This window comes from Convolutriloba macropyga, chromosome 8, assembly GCF_964194025.1.
Source record: "Convolutriloba macropyga chromosome 8, txConMacr16.3, whole genome shotgun sequence".
NCBI classification, from domain to species: Eukaryota; Metazoa; Xenacoelomorpha; order Acoela; family Convolutidae; genus Convolutriloba; species Convolutriloba macropyga.
The window spans coordinates 61,010,111-61,035,197 of NC_134475.1; the positions used below are offsets into that span (position 1 = coordinate 61,010,111).

The 25,087-nt window shown below is 35.6% G+C and overlaps 2 protein-coding genes across 2 annotated transcripts in view; one reads left to right on the top strand and one right to left on the bottom strand.

Annotated features, from left to right (window-relative positions):
- LOC142344897 (uncharacterized) overlaps window positions 1-17,383 on the bottom strand; it is a 217,429-nt gene extending 200,046 nt beyond the window's left edge. Inside the window, exons 1-5 of the mRNA XM_075396946.1 lie at window positions 15,151-17,383; window positions 12,270-12,441; window positions 11,296-11,555; window positions 4,335-4,534; window positions 1,876-2,056 (exon numbers count right to left, since the gene is read on the bottom strand). Of these exons, the coding sequence (XP_075253061.1) occupies window positions 1,876-2,056; window positions 4,335-4,534; window positions 11,296-11,555; window positions 12,270-12,441; window positions 15,151-17,254 (2,917 nt within the window). The 5' untranslated portion in view covers window positions 17,255-17,383. The remainder of the gene's footprint in view (window positions 1-1,875; window positions 2,057-4,334; window positions 4,535-11,295; window positions 11,556-12,269; window positions 12,442-15,150) is intronic.
- Window positions 1-25,087, top strand: part of LOC142344898 (inositol monophosphatase 1-like) — a 599,876-nt gene that overhangs the window by 117,527 nt on the left and 457,262 nt on the right. The window lies entirely within an intron of this gene.

Sequence of the window (25,087 nt, forward strand, 5' to 3'; positions counted from 1 at the left end):
ATGCAGAACTTCTGCTCTTCACAACAGTGTCATCGGCGTATAAAATAACATTTGATTTTTTCTGGGACAAACTTAAGTCATTCATGTAGATAATAAACAACAGTGGGCCAAGAATTGATCCCTGTGGCACGCCTAGTTCTATAAGATTCAGTTTGGACTTTTTATCTCCAATTAAAGTATATTGCGTTCGTTTGGACAAATATGATTTTAAAATGTTGTATATTGGACCACGCAGACCATATCTATAACACTTTTGCAGTAAAATCTTGTGATCGACAGTATCAAAAGCTTTCTTTAAGTCTAGAAAGGTGCATTTGGTTTTTTCACTGTTGTTGTGGAGATTTGATCTTATTTCCTCTATTAAGGTTGCAATGGCATCAACTGTGCTCTTCCCGTGCCTGAAGCCAAATTGTGAATCTGAGAGAATTTCGAAAACGTTTAGGTAGTTTTGAATTCGATCAAATATAATCCGCTCAAAGACTTTCCCTATAATTGGTAGCAACGAGATGGGCCTGAAATTTGATGGGTCATCTTTATTTCCATTTTTGAAGAGTGGTATAACTTTTGCTATTTTCAAACTCTCTGGGTATTGTCCAAGTTCTATGCATCTGTTAAACAAGAGTTGTAAAGGAGCTGTTAAGCAGTCAGAAACTTTTTTAATGAAAAAATAGTTCAAGTTATAGCAATCAAGACTAAATTTGTTTTTACAGTTGTTGATAGCGTACATTACGTCATTTGCAGATATCCATTTTAGAAACATACTTTGACTCTGGTTTTCTATCGTAACGGCACTTCTTGTTAAAAATTCTGCATTCAATTTTTTCCCAATGTTTGCGAAGAACTCATTCAACTCATTTACTTTATTTTGCGAGCAGACAACTTTAGAGGACTCTGAATTGCCGGCTAAAGATCTGTAAAGCTCAAAAAAAGATTTTTTGTTTTTTACCGAATCGGTTTAAAGTAGATTTTGATAAAAAGTTTGTTTTTTAGATCTGATGAGAGATTTAAGGTTTTTACAAGTTTTTTGAAAATTTTCGTGAATTTGTGGACTTCCAGTTGTATCTGCCAGTTTCTTAAGACTACGTTTTTTCGTCGCTAAGTTTTTAACCTCATTATCAATCCAATTTTTGTTCTTTTTTTTGTGTACGATATTTTTCAGGAAGGTGACTGTTTAATGCTTCTGTGAGCAATTCGTGAAGTTTTTTGAAGGCTCTGTCAATTGGTAAGAGTACTAAACTACTTCTGTGGACCTCAAATTGATACCTGAGATCCTTTTCGAGTCTTTCTTTATTATTATTATTGTTATTATTATTATTATTATTATTATTTTATAGCTTTACGTTATCGATAGACAAAATGTTAGATAACTGAGAGATGAGCAAACACAGAATCCATCAAGTATTGCATTTTTCAGTTTGGAGAAATTATTCTATGTTCGGAACGCAAGGGGCACTTGTTGGTAGTAAAAAATAGTACTATAGGTTCAAAATTAAATATAAATGGTTGCCCTCTAACATGTTTAAAGATTACACAAGCTCTATCATTTTCACCGCACTATAAACTATATAAGATAACTGAATACAAAAGAACACATACAATCAAATTACAGACGCAACTGAGACGAAGTTGAATAATTTCTGTTTTATTTACAAAGTGATTCCCCCGATTATATAAAAACGTCAAAAAAATTTTAGGAAAAAATTTTAAGCGCAGTTCCATTTGCTCATTTAAAATCTTCTGATTTTAGTACTGCGCGATCAGCTGATGATGGGCGATTCGTCAAACTGGTTTTATTTATATTAGTATTATTGTCGACCATGAATATATCAATTAGTTTATTTTTTTGTCAAATAGTAACACAAATTTGTGACTTACAATAAAGTTTGTACTTCACAATCTCATCCGCCGGATCGGGGTCAACGAAACCGTGACATGAAACTCTATAGTACATTGCAGCCTCTAATGCACTCTCCGGTTTGGGTCCATAAGGGTCATTCTGCTCCTCAGCCGAGTGGGAAATTTCTGCAAACTCGGCAAAACACGCAGCTTCTTCACTCTGCAATGAAAAAACACAAGTTGGATCCTTAAGTACGTACCCCTATCATTATACATCTAATTTTTAATTGGATCAAATAACTCTGCATCAATGATCGTTACTTTAAACTGAATTGGAATGGTAATAAAGGGAATTGTGGTTTAACTACGTCGTGCAAAATCTCAAAATTCTAAAAAACTCTGGTCACATTATGATTGTTTTTTAAACCATTCTTCAGCTAAGGTAATTGGTATTCACGTAATTATTTTATAATATCAAGAGGATATTGCAGTGCCTCTTTTAAATTGGTAATCGCCTATCTTCCACAAAAATTTAGTTCACAATTCAGCTAATGGCTACGAAAAGAGTTTTCATCCAATCAAGGCAAACTGGCAAATCAAAACAACGTTGTTTCTTTTTATCTCAATAAACCTAACAGATTTGTTAAAAACTCAAACCCCCACAAGCTATATTTAACGAGAAAACTTGATATTCTAAAAGTTGAACAGAGATGAACTTGGATGCAACAGTGCAAAAAGTCAAGTGGTTATAACGTAGATAGAGTTTTGATAAAAGTGCGCAAGTCAAGCGATGTCAAGAATCTGTTGTCAAGAATCTGTTGACCTTCAGAATCTGTTGACATAAGTTTGTTATTCGGTTCCTATCTGAAAAATTTATTTTTAGCACAAATCGGGCCAGGATTGCAATGAGGTGCGATATTCTCTATTGGATCAGACCAAAACTGTTGAAACAAGGCTGTTGGAGGCAATCACGGTTAACTTTTAGAGATAACTTTTAGTAACGTAGTTCTCAATAAAACGCACAAGACAAAAAATCCTGGGAAAAATCGAAGTACGAAAAAGATTGATTGAATTTTCGGATCTAAACATAATGATTGCTAATGACAAATACGAAAGGACGAATTTAATTTGCACGTCAACTTTGTCTGACGCTAACAGCTCCGTTGAATAGTACGGTCTTTTGCTGTAAAATTTGTTTTTAAAGGAAAATTCAAATTTTTCCGCAATTTTAAATATTTTTCCTTTCCTTAATTTTTCTTGACACTTCTTATCCTGTAAAGCTTGCTTTTCTCTGATTTTTGCGGCTGAAAAACATTAACTCAACAATTGAGTGTTCCATTGCATCAGCTTATTTAAACTTGCTGAAAAATCTAATAGAAATATATCTCATTACATAACTGAAGTGTAGAATTGACGCGCTTAATATACTTTGTGCTCCAGTGTTTATATTTGTTAGAAGTGTTACAGTGTTTGTCTTGGAACAGTTTTGTTTTCCAGTTCAAAAGACGTGCAGAAAGGACGATTTTAGACCAATTGAGTTCGTGAAAACACAAGCCGGGCAGGAATATTTTCATGTCGTTTCTGCGTTTTATCTCGTGCTGATAAATTTCACCTTTTTAATGATGATTAAATTTACCTCTAGAAAATCAAAATGCCACTGAATCTTTAAAGAAAGACACCTTCAATTCAGTTGCGGATTCTCAATTATTCGATTTCTACTGATAGTACTGATAAAAGTGTTCTGTTTGCGTTATTTATTGTTTCCTTCAAAGTGAGTCTATTTCTCCATTCTCTATTCCTTCAAGAAAAAATTATGGAGCAAAAATTTAAGAGCCTGAAAACTCAATACTTCACTTAATTTCGCTCCTTTGTTTTGAGCTTCTCTCTAATATTTTAAATGTTTATGCGCTCTCTTTTTCAAATTTCCAGCTCAGAAAACCACATCCCGTTTACGCAAAGAATAGTTTCCCAAGTTCGTGGACATTGCAAAGGCGGCGAACTGACTTGGATGTTGAAATTAGCAGTAAAATTTTAATTTCACCTTTTCTTCTGAACAGATATTAAAAGCCAATTTTGGAAGAACTTGTGAAAATTGGGCTCAAAATACTGTAAAACACTTGCATTCCCTTGTTTTTGAATTAACCTACGCCAATTACTCCAGACGCGGTAATAGAACCAAGTCAGAGATGGACCAGGAAAACTTTAATCGTGAAAATGAAGTGGAGATCAAAGACACCAAAAATTTGCTGGGATTGAGAGCGAGACCAAACAGACCTTAACCCACCTGGGTCATAGAATAGCCTACACGAGACTCAAAAAACTTTCCGTGTTTCGGGCCAAACAGATCAAGACGAAAATCAGAAAGAAAAGGTCTGGGTATTCCAGGCCAACCAGACTCCAGGACGGACCCTGTGTCGGATTGGACACAATGCCCGACAACCCAGATCCTATGTGGAGCAACCCTGTTTTTGGTCCTAAAGTTTATTCTGAATAAATACCTCTTTTGTGCATGGCTGATTGACAGCAAAGTAGAATGTAGTGATGCCAGGAGCCAATTGTCTCTGTCTTCTGATCAACTCAACGTCCTCCTCGCTCAACTCAGAAGTGGTGTCTTCAGTTGAGTTGTCATAGCACCACACATGAGTTCGATGCTCAATCGCACCGGGGATGAAGCAAGCTCCGGGCACATACGTCTGAGCTAAAAAGTAAATATCAGATGTAGTAATACTTTCAATTGAACTAAAAACAAATTTTTCAAAAACATTAAAAAAATCGACATACTTGCAGTCAAAATAAGGTAACCAATGTCGGAAAAATTATTCTCAAACGAACGCCTGGCTGGGGATTACATAAAAGCCGGGAGAGCGTTACCCCAGGGGCTTAAACGCTTCTATCAGAGTGAATTTTGCAAACATACCCGGCAGATTGCCGGAAAATAGCCGCCGTTGATTTCAATAAGCATGATTGGGATTGAAATAACAGAAGATATTGAAAAAAAAAAGATTTTTGTGCAAAAACATTTTTTTAAGTCCGATTTATTTTGATGGCATTTCGTGGTTGTACTTCTGTTTTAGAGAGAGGCTACAGGGGCTACTATCAATACCAATAAGCATTAGAGATGGTAACTAAGACTTATAGGAACGACGTTCAATTAGCGGGCATCTAAAATTGGGCTTTATGGGTTTATCCCGTTTCTACTTCTGACTTCAATTTTTTATACTGACTCTGTTCATTTTGAATTGCTTTGCTGAGCAACTGATGTTCAAAATCACTTTTAGCAGAATGAGAGAAGAGAGAAACTAGCCTAGAGAAGTCAAAAAGATTTCACGCAAAATGTTGAAAAGGCGGCAAAATGAGGTAAAGCGAAACATTTTTTTATTCGACGAAGTAAAAAAAAAACATAGCAGGACAAGTCCTGAAATACAATTCAAAGAATGAAAAACTCAGACGTACTCTACCTGACAAGCAGATCAATTGAACAATGCCAGCCAGAACACAAAAATCATCAAAGAATTGAGAAACTAAAAGAATCAAAACTAAACAAAAAACAAACTCATTGCTAAAATTCTTGAAGCTTTTAAAGCTAAGGCAAATTTTTTTCCCTTTGAAAACACCTATTACAAAAGTTTTTTCAAAACCAATCTTTTTTCTGAAATCGGTCCAGTATTATATATGCAAGACCTGAAAAACATTCATTGGCCCTTGAGGATCGATTAAATCGAAAATGACACAAAAATTTAAGAAATCAATTGCAAATTATAAGAAAATATTGCTGAAAATTGTGATTTAAATATCTTCAAAATCATTTCTGTGTCTCTAGAGGCTGTCCAGTAACCCAATTCCAAGCTTTAAAAAACTCATTGGCTCATAGATCGATAGGCAATAACTTTTAGAAAAAATTTCAAACTTCAAAAAGTAGTAATTCGTTCTATTAAAATGTTGAAAGCCATTCAATTGCCCCGTAGCAACTATTTAATAACAAACTGTGAAACCCTGGATGCAGCTACCTGGCTACTGAGGCAAGAAAAATAAACAAATTACAAATGTTTTAAAAAAAACTTGAAAAAAATTGCAAATTCTATCAAAAACTGAAAGTTGAAAGGTTAAATTGTTGAAAACAAATCCAATGAAACTAAAATCCATGCAATAACTTTTTATCAGAACATGGAATAGATTTTCTTGCACTTGCGAATGGACGAATATCAAAAACTGACAAAAAAACTTTAGGAAACATTTAAAAAATTGCAGATCTTATCGAAAAAATGCTTAAATTCGAGACATTAAAAAGTTAAAAAGCATTCAATTGTTACCAGAAACTATGCAGTGCCCTATTAACAAACCTCAAAGGAGATTGCCTGGTCCCTGAAACTGGAAAAACTGAAAAAAAAACGATGAAAATTTTTAAAAACCTGAAAAAAATGCAAATTTGTTCAAAAAAACTGCTAAAATTAGTTATAGTCAAAAATTGAAACCTATTCCATATCAACTAAAAATTTTTCAGTAACTTATTATCCAACCCCTAATGAAGTTTTATTGCCCATGGGACTCAACCAATTTGAATGATGACAAAAAAGATGTCAAAAAACATGAAAAATTTGCAAATTTTGTCAAAAAATGCTAAAATTCATGATGTCAAAAAGTTAAAAACCGTTCCATTACCAATAGAAACTGTGCAGTAATCTATCATCAAACCGTAGAGGAGGTTTCGTGACACTCAGGGATAAAAAAATCACAAAATGACAAAAATTTTCAAAAAACCTGAAAAAAATTGCAAAAATTAGTATCATTTTGTGTGTTTGTGTTTGTAGTACCACGACATATAGCTCATAAAATGGTCATAACAAGCAATTTTGTCTCACAAAAGGCCTTCATCAGCTTTTAAAAACTTCAAACTGAGACTAATCAAACAAAATTTCAAAAAAATTACAAAGAACATGAAAATTGCACCATTTTGAGCCGAAAAACTCCTAAAAATGACCTTTTAACCTTAAATTAAGGCCATCCCAGCAGCTGCACCACTATACGCATTTGAAGGACTACTAAAGCCCACTTTGGGCCTCTAATGAAACTTAATGCCCGCTGGGCCTTACCTGTTTATCCCGTTTTGAAAGATCAAAGTCATTGAAAAATGTGTGAACACATCTTAAAAAAAAAAAAAACACAGCGCACCAATACAATTCAAATTCTTTGAATTGCAAAAAATAGGAGCGCTATAATAGCCGGCTGAGAAGATGAGGGCGGCTATTAACAAAAGATTTTAAAAAATGAAATCAAATGTCAAATGGGAAAAAATAAAACCAATTTTGGCGCAATTTCCATTGGAATTTTAAGTATTAAACTGCCGCCAACTAAGTTAAGTTGTTTAAATTTTGAATGAGAGTCATTTAACACGCAACAATGAATAAACCAAGATTTTAAAAAATTACTTGAAAAGTTGTCAGACAAAAAATGTGGTCTTTCCACTTACAGCTCCCCCAACTTAGTGATCGTATAACGTATAGCCCTCCAAATCACGATAAATATAACGTAATGAGGACTATAATTCTTTGGTGTACCTCTAATGAGAAGGACCCAAAAAACTAGTTTGAAAAGGTTGCCTGAAAGCAATTAAAAATATTGTTACTATTTCTAGTAAAATACCAGATTAAACGTCTCTGAAAATTTGTTTAGAAAAAGAGATTGGTTTTTACAAAGGAAAGAAAGAATTTATTTTTACGTAGCCAATAATAATAAGTACAAAACCATCAAAGATTGAGATTAAGAGAGTCGGAAAGAACAGTAAAGGGTACCATATCGTACGCTTAGCTCTGTATGAGCAACATTTTATTCAACTTCAATCAAACATCATAAACATTTCATTAAAAAATAAACTTCTTCATTGTTTCAATGGGTATTCCAAATAACCTGATCATTTGTGATGAATTGACGTGTACGTAGTAGCTTAGTACAGTGTTTCACTTTTGCATTGGTTGAAGTATGAGCATCCGCAAAATTATTTTTAAAAAATAATAATGTAACTAAGCAACTTGCTCAGGTACATAAAGCGCTATGTGAAACAATCAAACTCATATTAATCACAGCCCTAGTGTATGCAGTATCACAGAGTAGGACTAAGATACTATGCATGCTTCAATTTCGGTTTATGATTAACTTTGAAACAACCGACATTCTTATCTCGCTTCGGACAGAAAAAAACAGAATCAACGCTAATTCTTTCGATTTAATATTCCATTCTGTATATTAACTACGTCTTTATAAATATAAGATTATAAAACTAAATAGATGATAGGACTTGTCACAAAATTTTTTTAAAAATCTGAAAATTTGACCTCGGACGTTTTACCTCCTGGTTTCATTCGGAATGATAATTACTTTCAAAATCAATTTCTCGCATTATGCACATCATTTGTTCATTGGAGGGATCATTTCCGTTCCGTCAGCACGCGGAAATGAAATTTTTACGGTGCGAAATTTGATTGTACTGGATTTCTGTCTCTTTGCAAACCAAAGGCAAGTGTTGGTTTCAGCCTGTTTCTTCGGTGTGTTAACTTGTTTTGTAGTACCTAATATGAAAAGAAGATATGCTCACACACGACTTATAACAACCACAAAATGAGTTAGACTCACTAATTCAAAATTGGTCGAGAACATAAATTTGCTCTGAATCGAGATAAATAGAAAACAATTACAAAGAAATAATCATCTTGAAGGTCTAATAGACAAACATTTTTTTAACCATCAACTGTATTTTTGGCAAAAAATTATCTAATGCTTGCTTATCAAATGGATCGTTAACTCTTTAAACTGTGAATGTTAGTTGAAGCTGCTAACATTGTCCAAACACTCGATTTGTTTCCGGAGCTAATCCGGCTTTGTTTTTAGGCCAACGTTTTCCAATTCTCCAACAACTTAGACTGTGAGATCCGATAAACTGATCAATCTGCCAGCAGCATATAAGTATCACAGCTGCCTAAAGTATTCAGGATGTGCAGAAGGTGATCAAAGCGCCGGCAAAGCATGATATCACCGTGAAACATTTAATTCTCAAGCCCTTTAGCCTAGAGTACGCCTTATAATTTCAGGTATTTATCCGAATAACTGTACTCTGGAAAAATTAGTAAATATATATGGCAGATTGCCAGAATAGCTGCGAAATAGACTCGCGTGCCGTATAATAGAGATAGAAACAGATATAGATCTAAGTTGAAAAAAGTTAACGACGCTCAAAAAAGTTATCTTAAAAAATATTCGGCGATAAATTAATAAAGCTGGTAAAAATTAATTCCCCAGAAGCGATCTTAGTATGGGGTCTTTATTACACATATGTGTTCCTCTGACCTTAAACTAATTCAAAATAAACTTAAACTTTAAAGTGCAAAAGCCTATTTATTGAGTGAGGTAAGTCACGTATGATCAAAATCTAATCACGCAAATGACCTAAAAACTTTTACGAGAGAGAGTAAGAAACGACGTCACGCGCGCAAATGCCGTTAGTGAGAGGAAGAAGTCATTCAGAAAAATTGATTTTTTCAGCCTTGCTGTGAGAACAAATGTAAAACGAAAAATAGCGTCAGGTGACAAAACAAAACATAGCAGGACAAGTCCTGACGTACAATTCAAAGAATTTTCATTGACTTAACAAAAAACTAGACCTAGAATGAACTATGAATGTATTGGGAAAACTTTTTAGAAAACCCGATCCAAAAAATAAAAAAACAGTAAAAATTAAAGTGAAATTGCCGCATGTGAACAAAAAATCACTAGCGAGAAAGCGTTCATACACTGTTTCTCACTCTACTAAAAAAAATGTGTTATCAGATGTTAAAAAAAGACAGTGCCCCAATACAATTCAAATTCTTTGAACTGTAAAAAAAACCAAGAGCACAGCAATATAGCTCATCTCAGCTTACAGCTTCGCGACTATAAAAAACAAAACAATGATCTTTCATGATATGAAGCTCCCAAAAAATGTTACAAAGCCGATAAAATTATATCTGGATAAACACATACGGGCCGTTGATGATTTTTCACCTTCGTCACAGTTTATCTTCTTTCTGTCAATAGGAAGCTTCCAATTTACAACACTTTGTTTTCAACTAATGGTTTCTTGACTCTGATAATACCCATTTACAAATTGCGATTTTGGATATCTGCGATATCTGAATTTTTGAGGCTGTTCTTTGTTTCCGTACCGTAATAAAAAACTAATATTAGGTCCTTTTGGCGTAGTGAGATTGCACAATTAAAACTATAATGATTTCAGTGAAGAGATTATTGTTTCAACGGTTGCGACACCGTTTTCTTGCCAAATTATTTGAATTTTAAAAATTTTGGTGTTCTTTTTGCCTGCTTCTTGTGTTCTTTTTGCAGTCCAATAACATAATCTGGAAAATGCCAGGTCTGAATTGCTTCCGAAAAACGCATGAAATATCATGATTCAATTGCTTGGTCAATTATACACCAATAAGCATAGCATAAATGAACCTTTTTAATGATTTCAGGTGATACCTAATGGTTTTAATTGCTTAGAAAATAATAGTTTTCAAAAATGGAAAATTATTTTTGAACTTTGCCCCTTTTTACAGTTGTTTTTGGAATTGTTACAGAATCTTATCAAGGACAATTTGGAATTGTTTTGATTTGCCTGTTATGCTTGTCTTGTCCCGTAGTCTCATTATGGCCGGTTTAATCGACCCTCTAATGCGAGATTATTTTATTCATTTAGTAGTTTGTTGAACAATATGTTACTTGTTGAAAGTTTTCTATCTCTTCCTCATTTGGTTGACCATTAAGTCCAAAATGCGGATAAGGGGGTTGGAATATTATGTACGAACGCACATCAGCGAGCCCCTTGTTATTATTGAGTCACAATCGAAAAGCGGCTTTATTCTTAACGTCTATGAAAAAAAAATAAAATTTGTATTTTACAAAATAGCACATTTTTACAGTTTTTTGAGGAATTTTACTTGGCAAATAATACGTTTTTGGTTTCAATTTGTTTGCGAAAGCTATAGTGGCCTTAAGCAATAATTGTTTGTTATTTCAGGAAGATATCAACCATCAGGGGAAAATTTTGGAAGTTTTCATTATATCTTCTATACCATAACGTTGAACCCAATTGTTTATTGCATTAAGTTTTTTGAAACTAATTTGTGACCAAAAATATCACTTTTCTGTCTATATCGTTGTGAAGTACGTGACTCCCCATTTTTTTAAAAAAAAATCCAAAACATATTTACAGAATATCTACCTTCCGAAAAATTGCCTCGCGACTGTTTTGATATTTTTGTAAAAAACAGCAATAAAATGTAACGAGATTGCAGTTTCACGTTTTCTCTTCGGGAGAGTCACTCCTCTTTGGGAAAATGCTGGCACGGTGTTATTTGGTCTTTGGTTTGGGTTTTAAGAAAGTTTTTCAAATTTAAGTAAGTCACTTTTCGGGAGATAATTCAAACTCACTCTGAACTGATGAAACCGCCGTTTTATAATTTGTGCAATCCAATAACGTCCATTCTGACGAATCACCACTATCGTCCAATCCAATTCCAGTTCCTTTATACTCTGTCATCCAATCACAGACGAGGTCGGCATCCGATTGAGGACAGAACGATTCGCATTGGACGAACAGTCGAAGATTTCCATTGTTGTTAATTTTGATTGCTGTGTTTGTGGATTGGTCGTCTTTTTGTTTCGGAAAGCATTTGGTGCCATTTCCACAACTAAAACAACATAACGTACAACGAAATAAATAGCGTTAGTGACATTTATTTTTAGGAAGAAAACAACAAATTCAACAAATCGAAGGACCAGCCTAGAAGGGCAAATGTCTGATATGCTTAAGTTATTGAGGTCTTGTACTTGAAACTGATGTCAACAAGAATTTTTAATTTAATTTAAATTAAAATAATTTGATGGTCTAATTTCACGGTTAAAATAATATTAATGAAAGCTTGCAAGATTCGTATATGGTTTTTTTTATTTCAAGTACGTCTAACCTTTTGGTTATAATTTAAATTTAATTATTTCAAAAAATGATGCTTTTGATGTGAATGCCGTTAAACAAAATTAAGCATGGCACACAGAAAGATTTTTTGGAACAGGATAATTTTTGGAACAGTTCAGTATGCTTTTTAGTATAAAAAAATTACATTATAATAATTTAGCAAGATATTTTTGAATTTTTTCCCTGAGAGCTTACTGTGCACATATTCTGAGACAAAAAAGGTTTCATTGATGTTTTAGGGATGGCCTGACCAAATTTTGCAATGATCAACGCCATTTTATAGTGCTACACCAGCAAATATAAATTAACAAAAAAAAAATTACAAGGCGTTCAGGAGGAAATTTGAAGCAGAATATTTTGTTACTAACTGGTTGCAAAAAATTTCAGTTGAAAGGTTCCGTACATTTTACATTTGAAATTGGTTGCTTACAAAATTTTCAGAATGGGTAGATTGATCTCAATAGCTGATATGTTAACGGTAATTTGAGCCTCTCCAATTCTGCCTGTTGTCTCGTCCACTTGAAATGTGGCCACGATTACATAGATGCCTGCCTCGAAGTCAAACAGCATGTCCACTGAGCTACCTGAGTGAGCAGTTCTCCCTAAATAAAATAGAACCTATCAATTATTAAGCGATGAGATTCTCTTTGAAAACATCTTATTGAAAATTGGGGCCCTTCCCATGATAACCCCCTCTCACAGCTTAGTAGTCATATAACGTATAGCCCCCTAGTAGTGAACATACCATAATAGGCGAGCTATAATTTCACGGAGGGGGCTATAATGGGAAAAATCCAAAATTTTTTCTTTTCTCATTGATTGACTCCGGCTGTTTTTTGAAAAATAAAAGAGCTCGTTTTCATTATTGCTGCCCGAATTTAGTGGCCATATAACGAAGAAACGAATAACCCCCGCCCTTGCATTACTTTAGATTATCATAATGGCGGCTACAATTTTTTTCTGGGGGGTGGCTTCCATGGTAAAGACGCTGAAGTTACGTTTTAATGTTTTTCATACTAACGTGCTATATAACGACACATATAACAATAATAATAAATTTCACTGAACTTAGTTTTACCAAGCCTATTAAGTCCCTAATGGGGCTCTCCAGCACTGTCCATCCATATCGGTATGATTTGTACTAAAAGTTCTTCTTAGCGAAATCAAACAGATATCTTCTTTAGAATTTGGGAGGACTTGAATATGGATTATGATAGGGAAAATCACGCACCGGTCACATTGAATTGTTGCACCTTGTCACTCGATAGAAAAAATTACGTCGCCAAAACTGGCGATGCATAGTTTTTAAATGGTAGCATAAAAACGCTGGGCAGAACAGAATAGATCCAATATTTTTCTGGAAAAAATAAACGCTACTTGACATTTGAGCAAATTAAAAATTATGTAGTGAGAAGCGTAAGCAGTAGAAAGAGTGTTATGCGGCAAATAATAAACAAAATAAAACCACCATCACCAAAAGAATTTCAACAAATCAACAACTTCAATTTGAAGATTGTGATCGAAATTAAAGTTTGAAATAAACAGATATTGAGAATGAAAAGACAAAAAAAATATCAAAGCGAAGTCAAATCTTTGTAAAAAAACCAAAACTTTATTTTTTTTTCATTTGCAATGTCTTTTGATCTTAGATATGTAGCACCTTTGAGCAGTTTGCAAAAATTATTCAAAAACCTCAACTACTCTAGAGAATATGAAAAAAAATGGAGGAACATTTAATAATACTTCCATAAGTAAGGAAAATTTATTTTAGCGCAAAATGAAGCAAATAATTTGAACCGGAATCAATCAAAACAAGGTCAGGCTCCAAAAATATCTTCAAAAACAAACGAATCGACCTTGACAGAATTAAACTGAAAATGTAGCAAAACAAAGCATTAGACACAAAGGCATTTTAAAACTAATGATAGAAATTAGAGTTGCCCAAGTATTCAAGAAATTTAAAATTAGTGATTATTCAGATTTGACGTGGTTCTTAGAAACGAAAATTGAGAAGAATCGGACCAAATCGCTTAGAACAAAAAAAAACTCAAAATTTTGTATATATTTCCTTGGTGAAACCTAGCTCGAAAGGAGGAGTTTCAGCATGACTTCAAAAGTTAAAAATGAGAAAGCACATGCGCTAACTTTGAGCTAATTTCACACATCCCGATCAAGCTTTGGCGGGTAATTTACACTATTTATAGCAGCTGATTTACTAGATATAATTTCCACCCATAATCCAACAAAAGTGAATTAACTTTCAAACTGCTGCTCATTTCTGCGTGCCCCTCTAACCTCGTCAATAAGTGCTCCTAAAAAGCATTTCAAACTCGTCAACGTCCTGGAGTAACAAACTGTTCAAACATAACTGGCAGATTGCCAGAAATGAGCCGCAATAGATTCTTAGATCTGCAATCTCAAAAAAAACAGTAAAAAAAGACAGACCAAAAAAATTATTCTTTTCATTAAGGGCTGATATGTTATATTTTTGGATTAGGAACCTGTATAAGTTATGGCTGCCTCTATTAGCTGCTCTCAAATAACCTTCATTTAGAGTGGCACACATTCACTTCACCTTATCTTTTTGAATTAAAGTAAATAAAAGTCAATTTCAAAGTGAGGATGTCATTTTTGAGAGTAAGTCACGTGTGACCAGAAATATAATCACGTGAATGAATAAAAAAAATTCGCTCCACTAAGAGTGAGAAATGACGTCACGCAGCACGCACTTCAGTTGAAATCGCATAAACGAATGAGCAAAAAGCAGGTTTGAAGTGGTTGTAACGTGATATGGTCGTAACAAAAATCTTGACGAAATAGAAAAACATAGCAGGACAAGTCCTGATGTACAATTCAAAGCATTTTTATTGACTAAAACAGTAAAAATCGAAGTGAAATTGCCGCATATGAACAAAAAAACCACTAGCGAGAAAGCGAATTTTTGTTCAAACACCGTTTTCTCACTCTACTTTAAAGTTAGAGCAAAAAATTTCACGCCGCAAAACTAATCGCTTTTTCGCTCCACTTCCTGTTTCGGCGTGACCAAAATCACAACTCAATACAATTCAATACAATTCAAATTCTTTGAATTGTAAAAAAACCAAGAGAAGACCAATAATAGCCCCAGCTATCGCTGTGCGGCTATCAATATATAACACAAATTAACGTTTCCCGTACTGATCAACTCTTGGTAAAAGCTAAATAACAGAAATTGCACGTCTTTTATCACTCACTATGACGAATAGCACTGTCAGATGTGATTATGTCACTTTTTCTTAATTCATTACTGGAATATTATGAAGAGGACTTACCTGGTCCGTTCCCATCACACCCCCCGGCAGCGCCCGCAAACTCGTAAGACTCCAAATACGGAGGAAAATCATCCCTCCAGTCCCCACTCAAGTCAACTTTGAACTCCTCGTCAACATGCCGGCACCACCATTTGAAGTTATAAGGCTCCAAATTTGTATCATCCGGATCATAACTGTACAGCCCAGGGTTCAAGGTCACAATTTGAGCTCTCGAAACCGAGATTTCGTTCACGTCCTCAAACATCCGTCCAATCAGATCACTCGGTACAAGATTCACATAAGCTGAATCGTATGACGAAAAATCAAACTTGCGAGTAGAGTCGGCCGGTTTTAACATCGTAACTTTCAGCACGAAGCGATAGTGTCCGTAAGAGACATTGCGTAATATATCTTCCGAAAGCTTTAGAGTCGGTTTTGAGGAGCTTTCCACGTTTATTGGAGTGCAAATATCGTCTAAGTGACCATAAAGCTTCTCAGACGGGTTTTCCATATCTACAATTTCTCCAGATATTTCATCGTAACGAAGCATGCACCATTTAATTTCGTTCAAATCAGTTTCACGACAAACTACAGAAATTTCACCTTCGAAACTGATTTCTGCTTTCTTGAAAATCGCAACAGGTTCGTAGTAAAACTCCCCGCCGTTGTTGATTTTCAAGTTGGGGTAGTTACAATTTTCAGTGGTAACGGCAACCGATTTTTCTTCTATAATCAAACTTATTGAATTCCAAACAACATACTCAATCAGAATCGAGCCCTCATTTTGAGGAGGAACTTCATAAAGGTCGGGAGTCGGAGAGCTGAACATTTGTTCAGCGTAGAAACAATTAGACCCGCATATAGTCATCGCCGTTAGGAAGTACGAATAACTTTGACACGAAAACGGAATTAAACCCTCTTGGAAGTATAAAATGACGAAGTTAGTCGAGCAGTTTGCGGTACAGTAGATAAGCGCACACATATCTTGCCCGTTATCGAAGGTCGAGAACCCGACCCGGCCCGGGACACCAGGAGGAAATACGTTGTACGACACTGGCTTGAACCCTTTCACGGGTTTGTCGACTTTGATCACGTGGAAATCAGAACACTGACTAACCGGATTCGATACATTTACATGACAATCGTAAGTATCATTTTGCGGAATATTGAAACATAGCAAATCTTCACTTTTTGCCTCAATTTCATAAAAGTTGGAGGTCAAAAACTGACCTTGACATGTAATAGTATTAACGTCATCACTGCCCGGGCTGGTATTTTTTGAGATCAAGAAACAGACTTCGACGTCTTTGTCAAAACCAAGTACGTTGGCCTGGTTAGTGGGCGACCCATGTTTGAGAAAATTGGAGCTCTGTGGTTCTTTTGGAAACTTCCACGTGATGTTTGTATCGCACTGTGAAATGATTTCATAAACTCCGATTGTTATATAGATCAGTGAAGTGCTGACCGGGTTGAACAAAGATATCCTCGCATCTATTAAACCCGCACTGTCATACATTTCATTAAACATCCATAATTGAACATTTGTAAAAGCATCAATGTAAACCGATTGCGCCAAATTCTGATTAATCCGGTATTTAAACTCATCTTTAATTGTGAAATTTGAAGGAAATTGCGACTCAATTATTGACTCTATGAAGGATACTTGGAAACAAAGATTTGAGTTAACTGGTATTACTGTAGTTTCTAACCCTGTACAGTCTTTGTACGTTTTAACCGCAATTTTTTCAGTGGGAGGCACTGGGCTCAAAACCCGCAGCTGTCGGCAAAATGATTGATTGGACAAATCATTGGCGACCATAACACAGACCGAAAAAACTCCTTTTGCCGTGTACAAGTGAGTTTCTGTAGTACTGTGGCAGAGATCGTCTGAATTCACAAATTCGGTCGCGTTTGAACCATCGCCCCAATCTATGGTAGTGTTTGAGTTCGAACATGTACATTTGCTGCATTTTATAATAAGTTCAAGCGAGCTGTTGAGGGAAATATAATCGAAGTCAATTGCACCAGAATTTAGCTGTCGCATTTTAGATTCCAGAGTCGAAATCGGTTGTAAAATGAGTCGCTTAATCGTTGGCATGGAAAAGGCATCGTCATTTACATGCATTAAGAACTTGCCGTCGGCAAAATAGGAAGCAGGGCGAATTTCAACATTGAGAGGCAGTTCGTTATTGGCTGAGCTTTCGGGGTACTTGCGGTACAAGGATCCGAAAGACGGTTCCGTTACATGAAGGCCGATCTAGAGAAAACAAGCATGCTATCTTATCTCAACTTTCACCAAGGGAATTGGATATTAGAAAAAATTCATTCTGAATTCAACTCTGATTCAGAGAGTTTCAGAGACAGCTGATTCTGAATTTTTTTCTGAATCAGAGAAGTTCAGAATTGATTCTGAATTCATTCTGAAGCAGTACTGAAAACCAAAATTTCTCTGAATTTTTTCTGATTCAGTACTAATTCTCTATGAACGTTAGGTACGGGTGGCGAAAGCTCAATTAAGAGAAAACAATTTTGGTTGGAAACTTTTGCGTCATAATATGTGGAAATTAGGCGCAATTAAAGAACTAAACAGTTTAACTTGAAAATCCTTTTGACAATATTAAGTACTTAGGTATCCCTGACATTGTCCTTACAAGAAAATGGGTTTGAAAAGGACAAGTAAAAATCGGGATTTACACAATTTTTTTTCGTCGGCGTTGCAAGGCCATAAAATTTGCGAAATTATGAGAAAAAGAAAAGGCAGAGCCAAGAGACTCCGTAATCAACTCGAAGCAAAATTCTACAAAAGCCACAACAGATATCTACTTATTTCCAAAATCTATTTGAAATAAGTAGTTTGGGACCATCTTTAAAAACAAATTTTGTAAACAACAGTCTGAACTCTAGGACCCATCTTAAAACCCCTTCCTTTTTTGTCTTCGAAATTACATTGTGGGGTGGATGTGTGAAGGGAGATTATCCAGACTATCGAGTTGAGGCCGAGGAAGGTCGTCAAAACCGGTTGGATCCAAACTTTACAGCCCACCCTCAGCCCCCCCCTCCTCCCTGTCGCCTTTCAGGTCATCGAAACATACGATTCATGGAGCGGTTTGCTTGTTGGATCGTTATCGCGTTTTGACAATGAAATACAACCTAAGAGCTAAAGATCTGGTCCAGTCTGAAGCAAACCACGATAACAATTCATGCCCCCCTACTCAATGTTCTTTGAATATCATTGAAAAAGTGCCAGTTTCTATGTCTCCCGTCAAACGTTACTCACAGGAACAAACCACTAGCAGTTCAGTAGGAAACGTTATGTCAGACACCTCAACTGGTTTAACACAGCAGATAAGCGAACTGACAATAAATGACTACATATCTCGTTTCCTGATTCCAGTTGGAACTATCCTATTTTATCCCGACAGAAAAGATAACCTATATAAAGTCTCCATCTTGGAGCACAACTTGGTCAGGTCCAAGGTGAGGTACTTGCATTGGGGTCCAAACTACGATGAATGTGTGTGCTCGAAATCAATTTGGGCGTATTCACAATTCACTCAACTTTTGTCAACAGTGAAAAAGATACCGAAAGATCTATCTGCCCGCATAGACGAGTTGGTTCAATCTGCAACATCGGGCAGTGGCCCATCAGGCCCCAGTGACAATCCAAGCAAATTACCAGATTTGAAAACTATTTGCAGTAAAAATATTCCAACGATCCGCTTTATCGCCGTGAAATTTCGAATGCCATGGTCCGGGATTGTTACGTCAATCATAGAGGACTTCATCTCAAATCCTGACTGTGTTGATAACTTGAAGAAGTTTTTCGCAGTTAGCAAATGTGTTTTGCGTGCTAATAACAGAGGGGGTAAAAACATAAGCAGCAGCAGGAAAACTCAATGATGAATAGATTTGTGCGATGGAGATCGGGTGAGTATGCTGCCCTTTGGTACGAAGCGGCTTCAATGAAGCAAGCAAAAAATAAAAGTAAAAGCATAGTGGAAGCGCTTGCCTCCCGAGCGAAAACACTTTTCTTCAAGGACAGTTTGGTCGTAAGGCAAAGATTCTATCATCGGAGGGAATAATCGCCCGACAACAGAAAAACACTCATTGAACTCAACAAACTGCATCCAGAGGAAAACGAAATTCTTGAGCCGCTGGAAGACTATAGCATATCAATTCGACGAGGGAGAGGTCCTTTTGCAGCTCCAGTCTTTTTCGAAATTCACAGCAGCTGGGCCGTCCAAAATGTACCCAGAGCATCTTCTCCACGCAATCAATTGTTCAATTTCTGATCAATCCAAGCGGGCAATGAATTCCCTAACCAAATTAGTGAACTTGGCCAGCAGTGGCCAGCTCCCAAGTTTCGTGGTTCCAGCTTTTTGTAGTGTTACATTAACAGCATTGAATAAAAAGAAAACCGGAATTAGACCTATTGCTGTGGGTGAAGTTATTCGGCGCCTTGTTGCCAAGTGCATTGCAAAAGAAGCAGCCATCGAGGCGGTTGAGTTGTTTGGTTCAAAGAAGTTGGGAGTTGCTGTCAAGGGAGGTGCCGAGAGCATAGTGCATGCAACAAAAATAACCTTCGAAAGAATGAAGAGAGTAAAAAGTGGGGGCATACTTCAAATTGATTTCAGAAATGCATTTAATTCAGTGAAGCCCAGTCATCTCCTCGGCTCAACAAAAGTTTTGATGCCTAGTATTATTTCATTTCCATCCTTTTGTTAATCGAAACATAGTGATTTGTTCTTCAATAGCTCAACTGTTGGCAGTGAGACAGGAGTGCAACAAGGTGATCCACTAGGTCCACTTTTGTTTTCATTGGCCATCTGGCCTCTTATTGACGAAATCGAAAGCAAAATACCGAATCTCTTGCAACATTGCTGGTATCTCGATGACGGAATTATTGAAGGAACCGAGATCGACCTTTGTAAAGCGTTAGAAATTCTCTCAGAATCAGGAGAAAAATTTTGGTTTGGAACTCAGGAAGGATAAGTGCGAGCTAAGGTCAATCAAAAGCATGACAAATTGACAGTTTGATCAAGAGGAACTGTGTAGATGGAATTGAAATTTTAGGAGCTGCTATAGGATCTGATGCTTTTGTTTCCTCTTGTTTACTCAAACGCGTTAAAAAATTAGAGGAACTTCTAGACAATTTAGCATATGTAGACGATCCTCAATGTGCTCTTGGTATTTTGCGTTTTTGCCATGGTGCTCCCAAAATGTTCTACTTTTTGCGATGAAATTCTCCTTCGGACGAATCAAATAAAACCCTTCGAAAATTTGATTCGGTGTAGCGTGCAACCTTTGAAGGTATTCTTGGAGTTTTGTTGTCAGACACCTCTTGGGACCAAGCATGCTTTCCAATCAATAAAACCGGTGTAGGAATAAGACGATCAGCAGACCAAGTTCAGGCTGCATACGTTGGATCTGTTTTTCAATCCTCTGTTCTTGTAGAAAAAATAACAGGCCATAATCCAACTGAAGACATCTCATTTGTTAATGCAGTTGAAGAATTGAGCGAAATTGCGCGACATATCCCAATCAAAGAAAAATTCAGGAGGAACTTGATAACTCAGCCTTTGACAACTTGTTAGGAAAACAAAGTTCCATAAGAGAAAAAGCTCGCTCACAATCTCTTTCTCTACCGCAGTCTGGTGCCTGGTTATCCGCAGCCCCCATTCCAGCTCTGGGACTACACCTATCTTCCAATGAGTTCCGTGTTGCTCTCAAATATCGACTGGGTGTAAAATTGTATGAGAACGAGAGAAAATGTCCTTTTTGTAAATCTGGGACTCTAGATGTAATGGGCGACCATGCGGTGTCATGCCATGGTCGCGGAGATATGATCTCTCGTCATGATCGTATACGAGACAGAATTTTATCAGCTTGCTCGGGAGCTCTTTTGTCACCCATCTCTGAACAGAAAAGTTTACTACCCGACAATAACTCCAGACCGGGCGATATGTTCTTACCTGTATGGAATGCCGGTCAACCGGCAGCTTTAGACGTTACCGTCACTTCTCCCTTGCAGTCAAGCCTCATTATAAATGCGTCGGAGAAGAGTGGTTTCGCTCTGTCAGCTGCTGAGGACAGGAAGTACGAACAGTACGCCCAGAATTGTAGTGAAGTCGGAAATCAATTCATTCCTCTGGCTTTCGAAACGTTTGGAGGATTTTCAGAGACAGTTCGTAAGACCCTCAAACGAATCGCTACACTGGCTGATAACAGAAATTTGCAGCCGGCGGGGTTGTCGGTAGCCTTCAATAGGTTATCTCAATCAGTCTCTGTTACAGCAATTCGGGGGTCTGCAATCATGCTCCTTGCAAGAGATGCGAGATTATAAACACATATGAAAAGGGCGCAGCTCTTTGAATCCTTGTTGCAGAAGTTAGGAGGCGAGTCGGCCTTGAATAGTGTGTCATCGATGAGCGGGGACAATCTATAGTGATAAGTTTTTGACTCACCCAATGAGTGGGGAGCCCAAATTTAATGAATTATCATACTAGTTGTACCTCAGTGGCGGGTGAAATTTGATTGCCCAGAACAGGAAATTTACCTCAAACAATTTTTCCAAAAAGGTAACTATTTTGATTGCATCGGTGATTGCATCGGTTGAACTGATAACAATGATCGTTGATCGTTTATGAACCAAGATTTTCTAATTGTAAATTTTAAATATATATATATATATATATATATATAAATATATATATATATATATATATATATATATATATATATATATATATAAAAGAACAGTTAAAAAACATAATCTGAGTTAAGCTTCACTACACTCATCAATAATTCATTATGCGCCGAATCCAGAGGCCACTGAATTATTACTGAAAGCCGAGGCCAAATAAATAAAAATGAAAACATAGACTAAAAAAGCCGCCGTTGACGCGCTTGACGCACATCGGGATTGAGACAGAAAATTTAAAAAAAATAACAAAAATATTTTCCCAAATTCCAAAAGTGTTCTAATTCGGTGTGCAGTTTCAATTATATTCCAAAAAACTATAATTAAATTGGATTCTAAAATGAAAGCTATTAAGCGCAATACTAATTTCCGCTAGCAATCGCCCTAATAGACTTTGATAACCCAATGCACTATGATTTAATGACCGGGCTTTAACTGTTTATCCCGTTTCTCTTTTGCTCTATTGACATTCACAGTACTTACTACATTGCGTGAAAGAATTTAAAATCCATTCATTTGAAACAGCGATTGAGGTAAGTCACGAGTCAAATGTGAAAGTTGGGATTTATGTAAAACGAATAACGTGATCAAAAGGTAAATCGAATTAAAAAAACAGTACGAGTCCTGAATTACAATCCAAAGAATTGTATTATCTAATGACCTGACAATTATAACTTTTACAGCAGTAGTCAGCTAAATAAGGCAGAATTAAAGCAAAAATCTAGAAAAAAAAACAAAAAAATTGTTTTCCAAGATCTGGTATTTTAAGAAATAATTTTCAAATTTTATGAAAATACTGAACCTACGCATGCTTAGAATGAGTGCATAATAAAACAACTGGGAAGGAATCAATGGCAGACAACACAAAATTGAGGCCAAAACAAAGGAAATTTGAAGAATTTCACACAAATTCCCCTAAGACAGTTCGAAAAAAACATAGCCTCAGTCTATGAAAACGCAACCTAGAAACTAAGAGCAAATCAATTGACCAAAATCAATTAATCAAATTGACCAGAAAAGTATTTTTTTGGGAGCCGGCGACAAGTTCACAAGAAAACAACACATAAAGCCAGACAAAAACTAAGGAACTTTCGGAACCAAAACTTTTGCGAGTTTTTGCGATAACCAATGTTTGCAAAAACCAAGGAACCGGCTTCTACTTTGTGATCATTAACAGTAAAAAAATCGCCTGAAGCATTAGCTACGCACTGAACTTTTTTTCATTTTACAAAAATTTTTGTTAGCAACCTAAGAGACTTGTCACTATTCAGAATAAGTAATTAGGCAGCACATAGTACAACGCATACATCTGAAAATTGAAAAATCACAATATTTTTGAAAACGAATCACCAATCACAGGTCTCATCGGCTGCTAAGTATGCATAAAAGAATCGGATTAATTGTTAGAGATAGGATGAGAGATAAGACAACGAACTGACAAAAACTTGCAAAGAAAACAAAGGGCAATTTTTCTTCAAAACAATTAAAGTCAACGTCAGGGCAACCAATAGCTTTCACATGAAAAAAATGAATCGTAAAAAGTAAATCTCAATTAGGAAACTGTGGCATGTTGCTAATGCAATTAAATGATAAACAAAGTTTTAAAAACAAAAAAATCACTAAAACGAACTGAGAACAAGTTGTCAAAGTCACCAAAAACATTTAACTTCCCATTGATGAGTTCAAGCAATTGCAAATAGGCGCAATGAAGTTACAGTTGTATCATTTTATTAGCTTCTAAGAGAAGAAACACTGAACACAGAAGTCAAATTGACGCACGTGAAAAAACAATCCCTCAGAAATACCGAGAATTTGTTCAAACACTAATTTCTTTCTCAATTTTAAAGCGAATTTGGAAAAAATTACGCCTCAGACTTACTCGATTTTTCGCTCCCTTTACTACTTAAGGCGACTAAATCCACGGCTCCAATTTGACTTATTCACGCAAACAAGCGAAAAAAGTATGAACAGATCTTTAAAACGGCAGCACACCAATACAATTTAAATACTTTGAATTTTAAAAAAGAGAAAGCCTAAATAATAGCCGTTGAGAGGCTGACGGCGGCTAATAGTTAAAAGCAACTAATTCTTTGGTGGAAATTTTCCGCAATAGTTGACTCTAATTAAATAAAATTTCAGCATACCGTGCGATATCAGTTTCTTCGGTCAATGGAATGAATTTTGATATACAAAAATTAAAAAAAAAGATACAAAGAGAAAAACCAGAGGAAAAGGTATGAAAAATACATGCTCGAAATCTGTTGAAAATTTTCAAGCAAAAATCTGCAAGTCGAGTCCTCGCATTAACTTGTTTCTAGAGGCCTTTTTTACTGTCTATATTGTCAGTGACTACCCCATGACAAACGGATCACTTGACAACGGCAAAAAATACCAAAAATAATTCGAAAAAAACTAAATCTTTTTAGTTTAAGGTTAAAGCAAGCCCATCATTTTGTAACAAAAAGAAACAATTGATTAAAAGATCTCTGAATAATCTTGTCAGTCTTGCATACCACCAGCTAGGTTATATGTTATAGGTTATACTTGAATAATGCATTAGAAAATTGCTTCCAAAATTTTATATAAAACAAATCAATCAATTAATGATTATTTTCCAACGTTTCGTGTTTCTTTAATTTGTTTATTTGGTTTAAAATAGTCTTGATACAGGAAATTTTGGAACTGAGCCCTTCTTTTTCATGGCAAAAGAAAAAACAGAATTTGTAACAATTTGATTTCCTACTAGCGTACCAACAGCTAAAAATTCAAATGTTTTGTTTGAAATTATATATATTCAAATGCTTTGCGCATTTTACACTCATTAAGATTACGTACCTCCATTTTCAAAAATTTTGAGAGATTTGAGAAAGCAATTATCAGATTTTTCAAGCGAGAAAAACTAATTGTTTTGTTCCTTTTCAGGCGAATTAAATGAAATAAATAATAAAATCTACATCCAGAAAAGAAATCAGTTTTTGTTATAATGCAAAATGTTTTTTTCTATTAATCTCAATAAAAATATTGGTTCAATTAAGGGATCCCCAAAAATCTCATGAAAAGAACACTTATAAACCATATCAGCATCATATTTGCACGCATTCTAACTATCTAAATTTTCTAAAACAAAAAGTCCGGAAAAACAGCATTTTACCATTTGGCCCAAATTATGTCATGCGTACGTGCTTATGAAGTAGACGCTATGACCCACAATGCTGCTGGCCTCGACGGTTTGTTAAGGGATTTTTTCAGATTTAACAA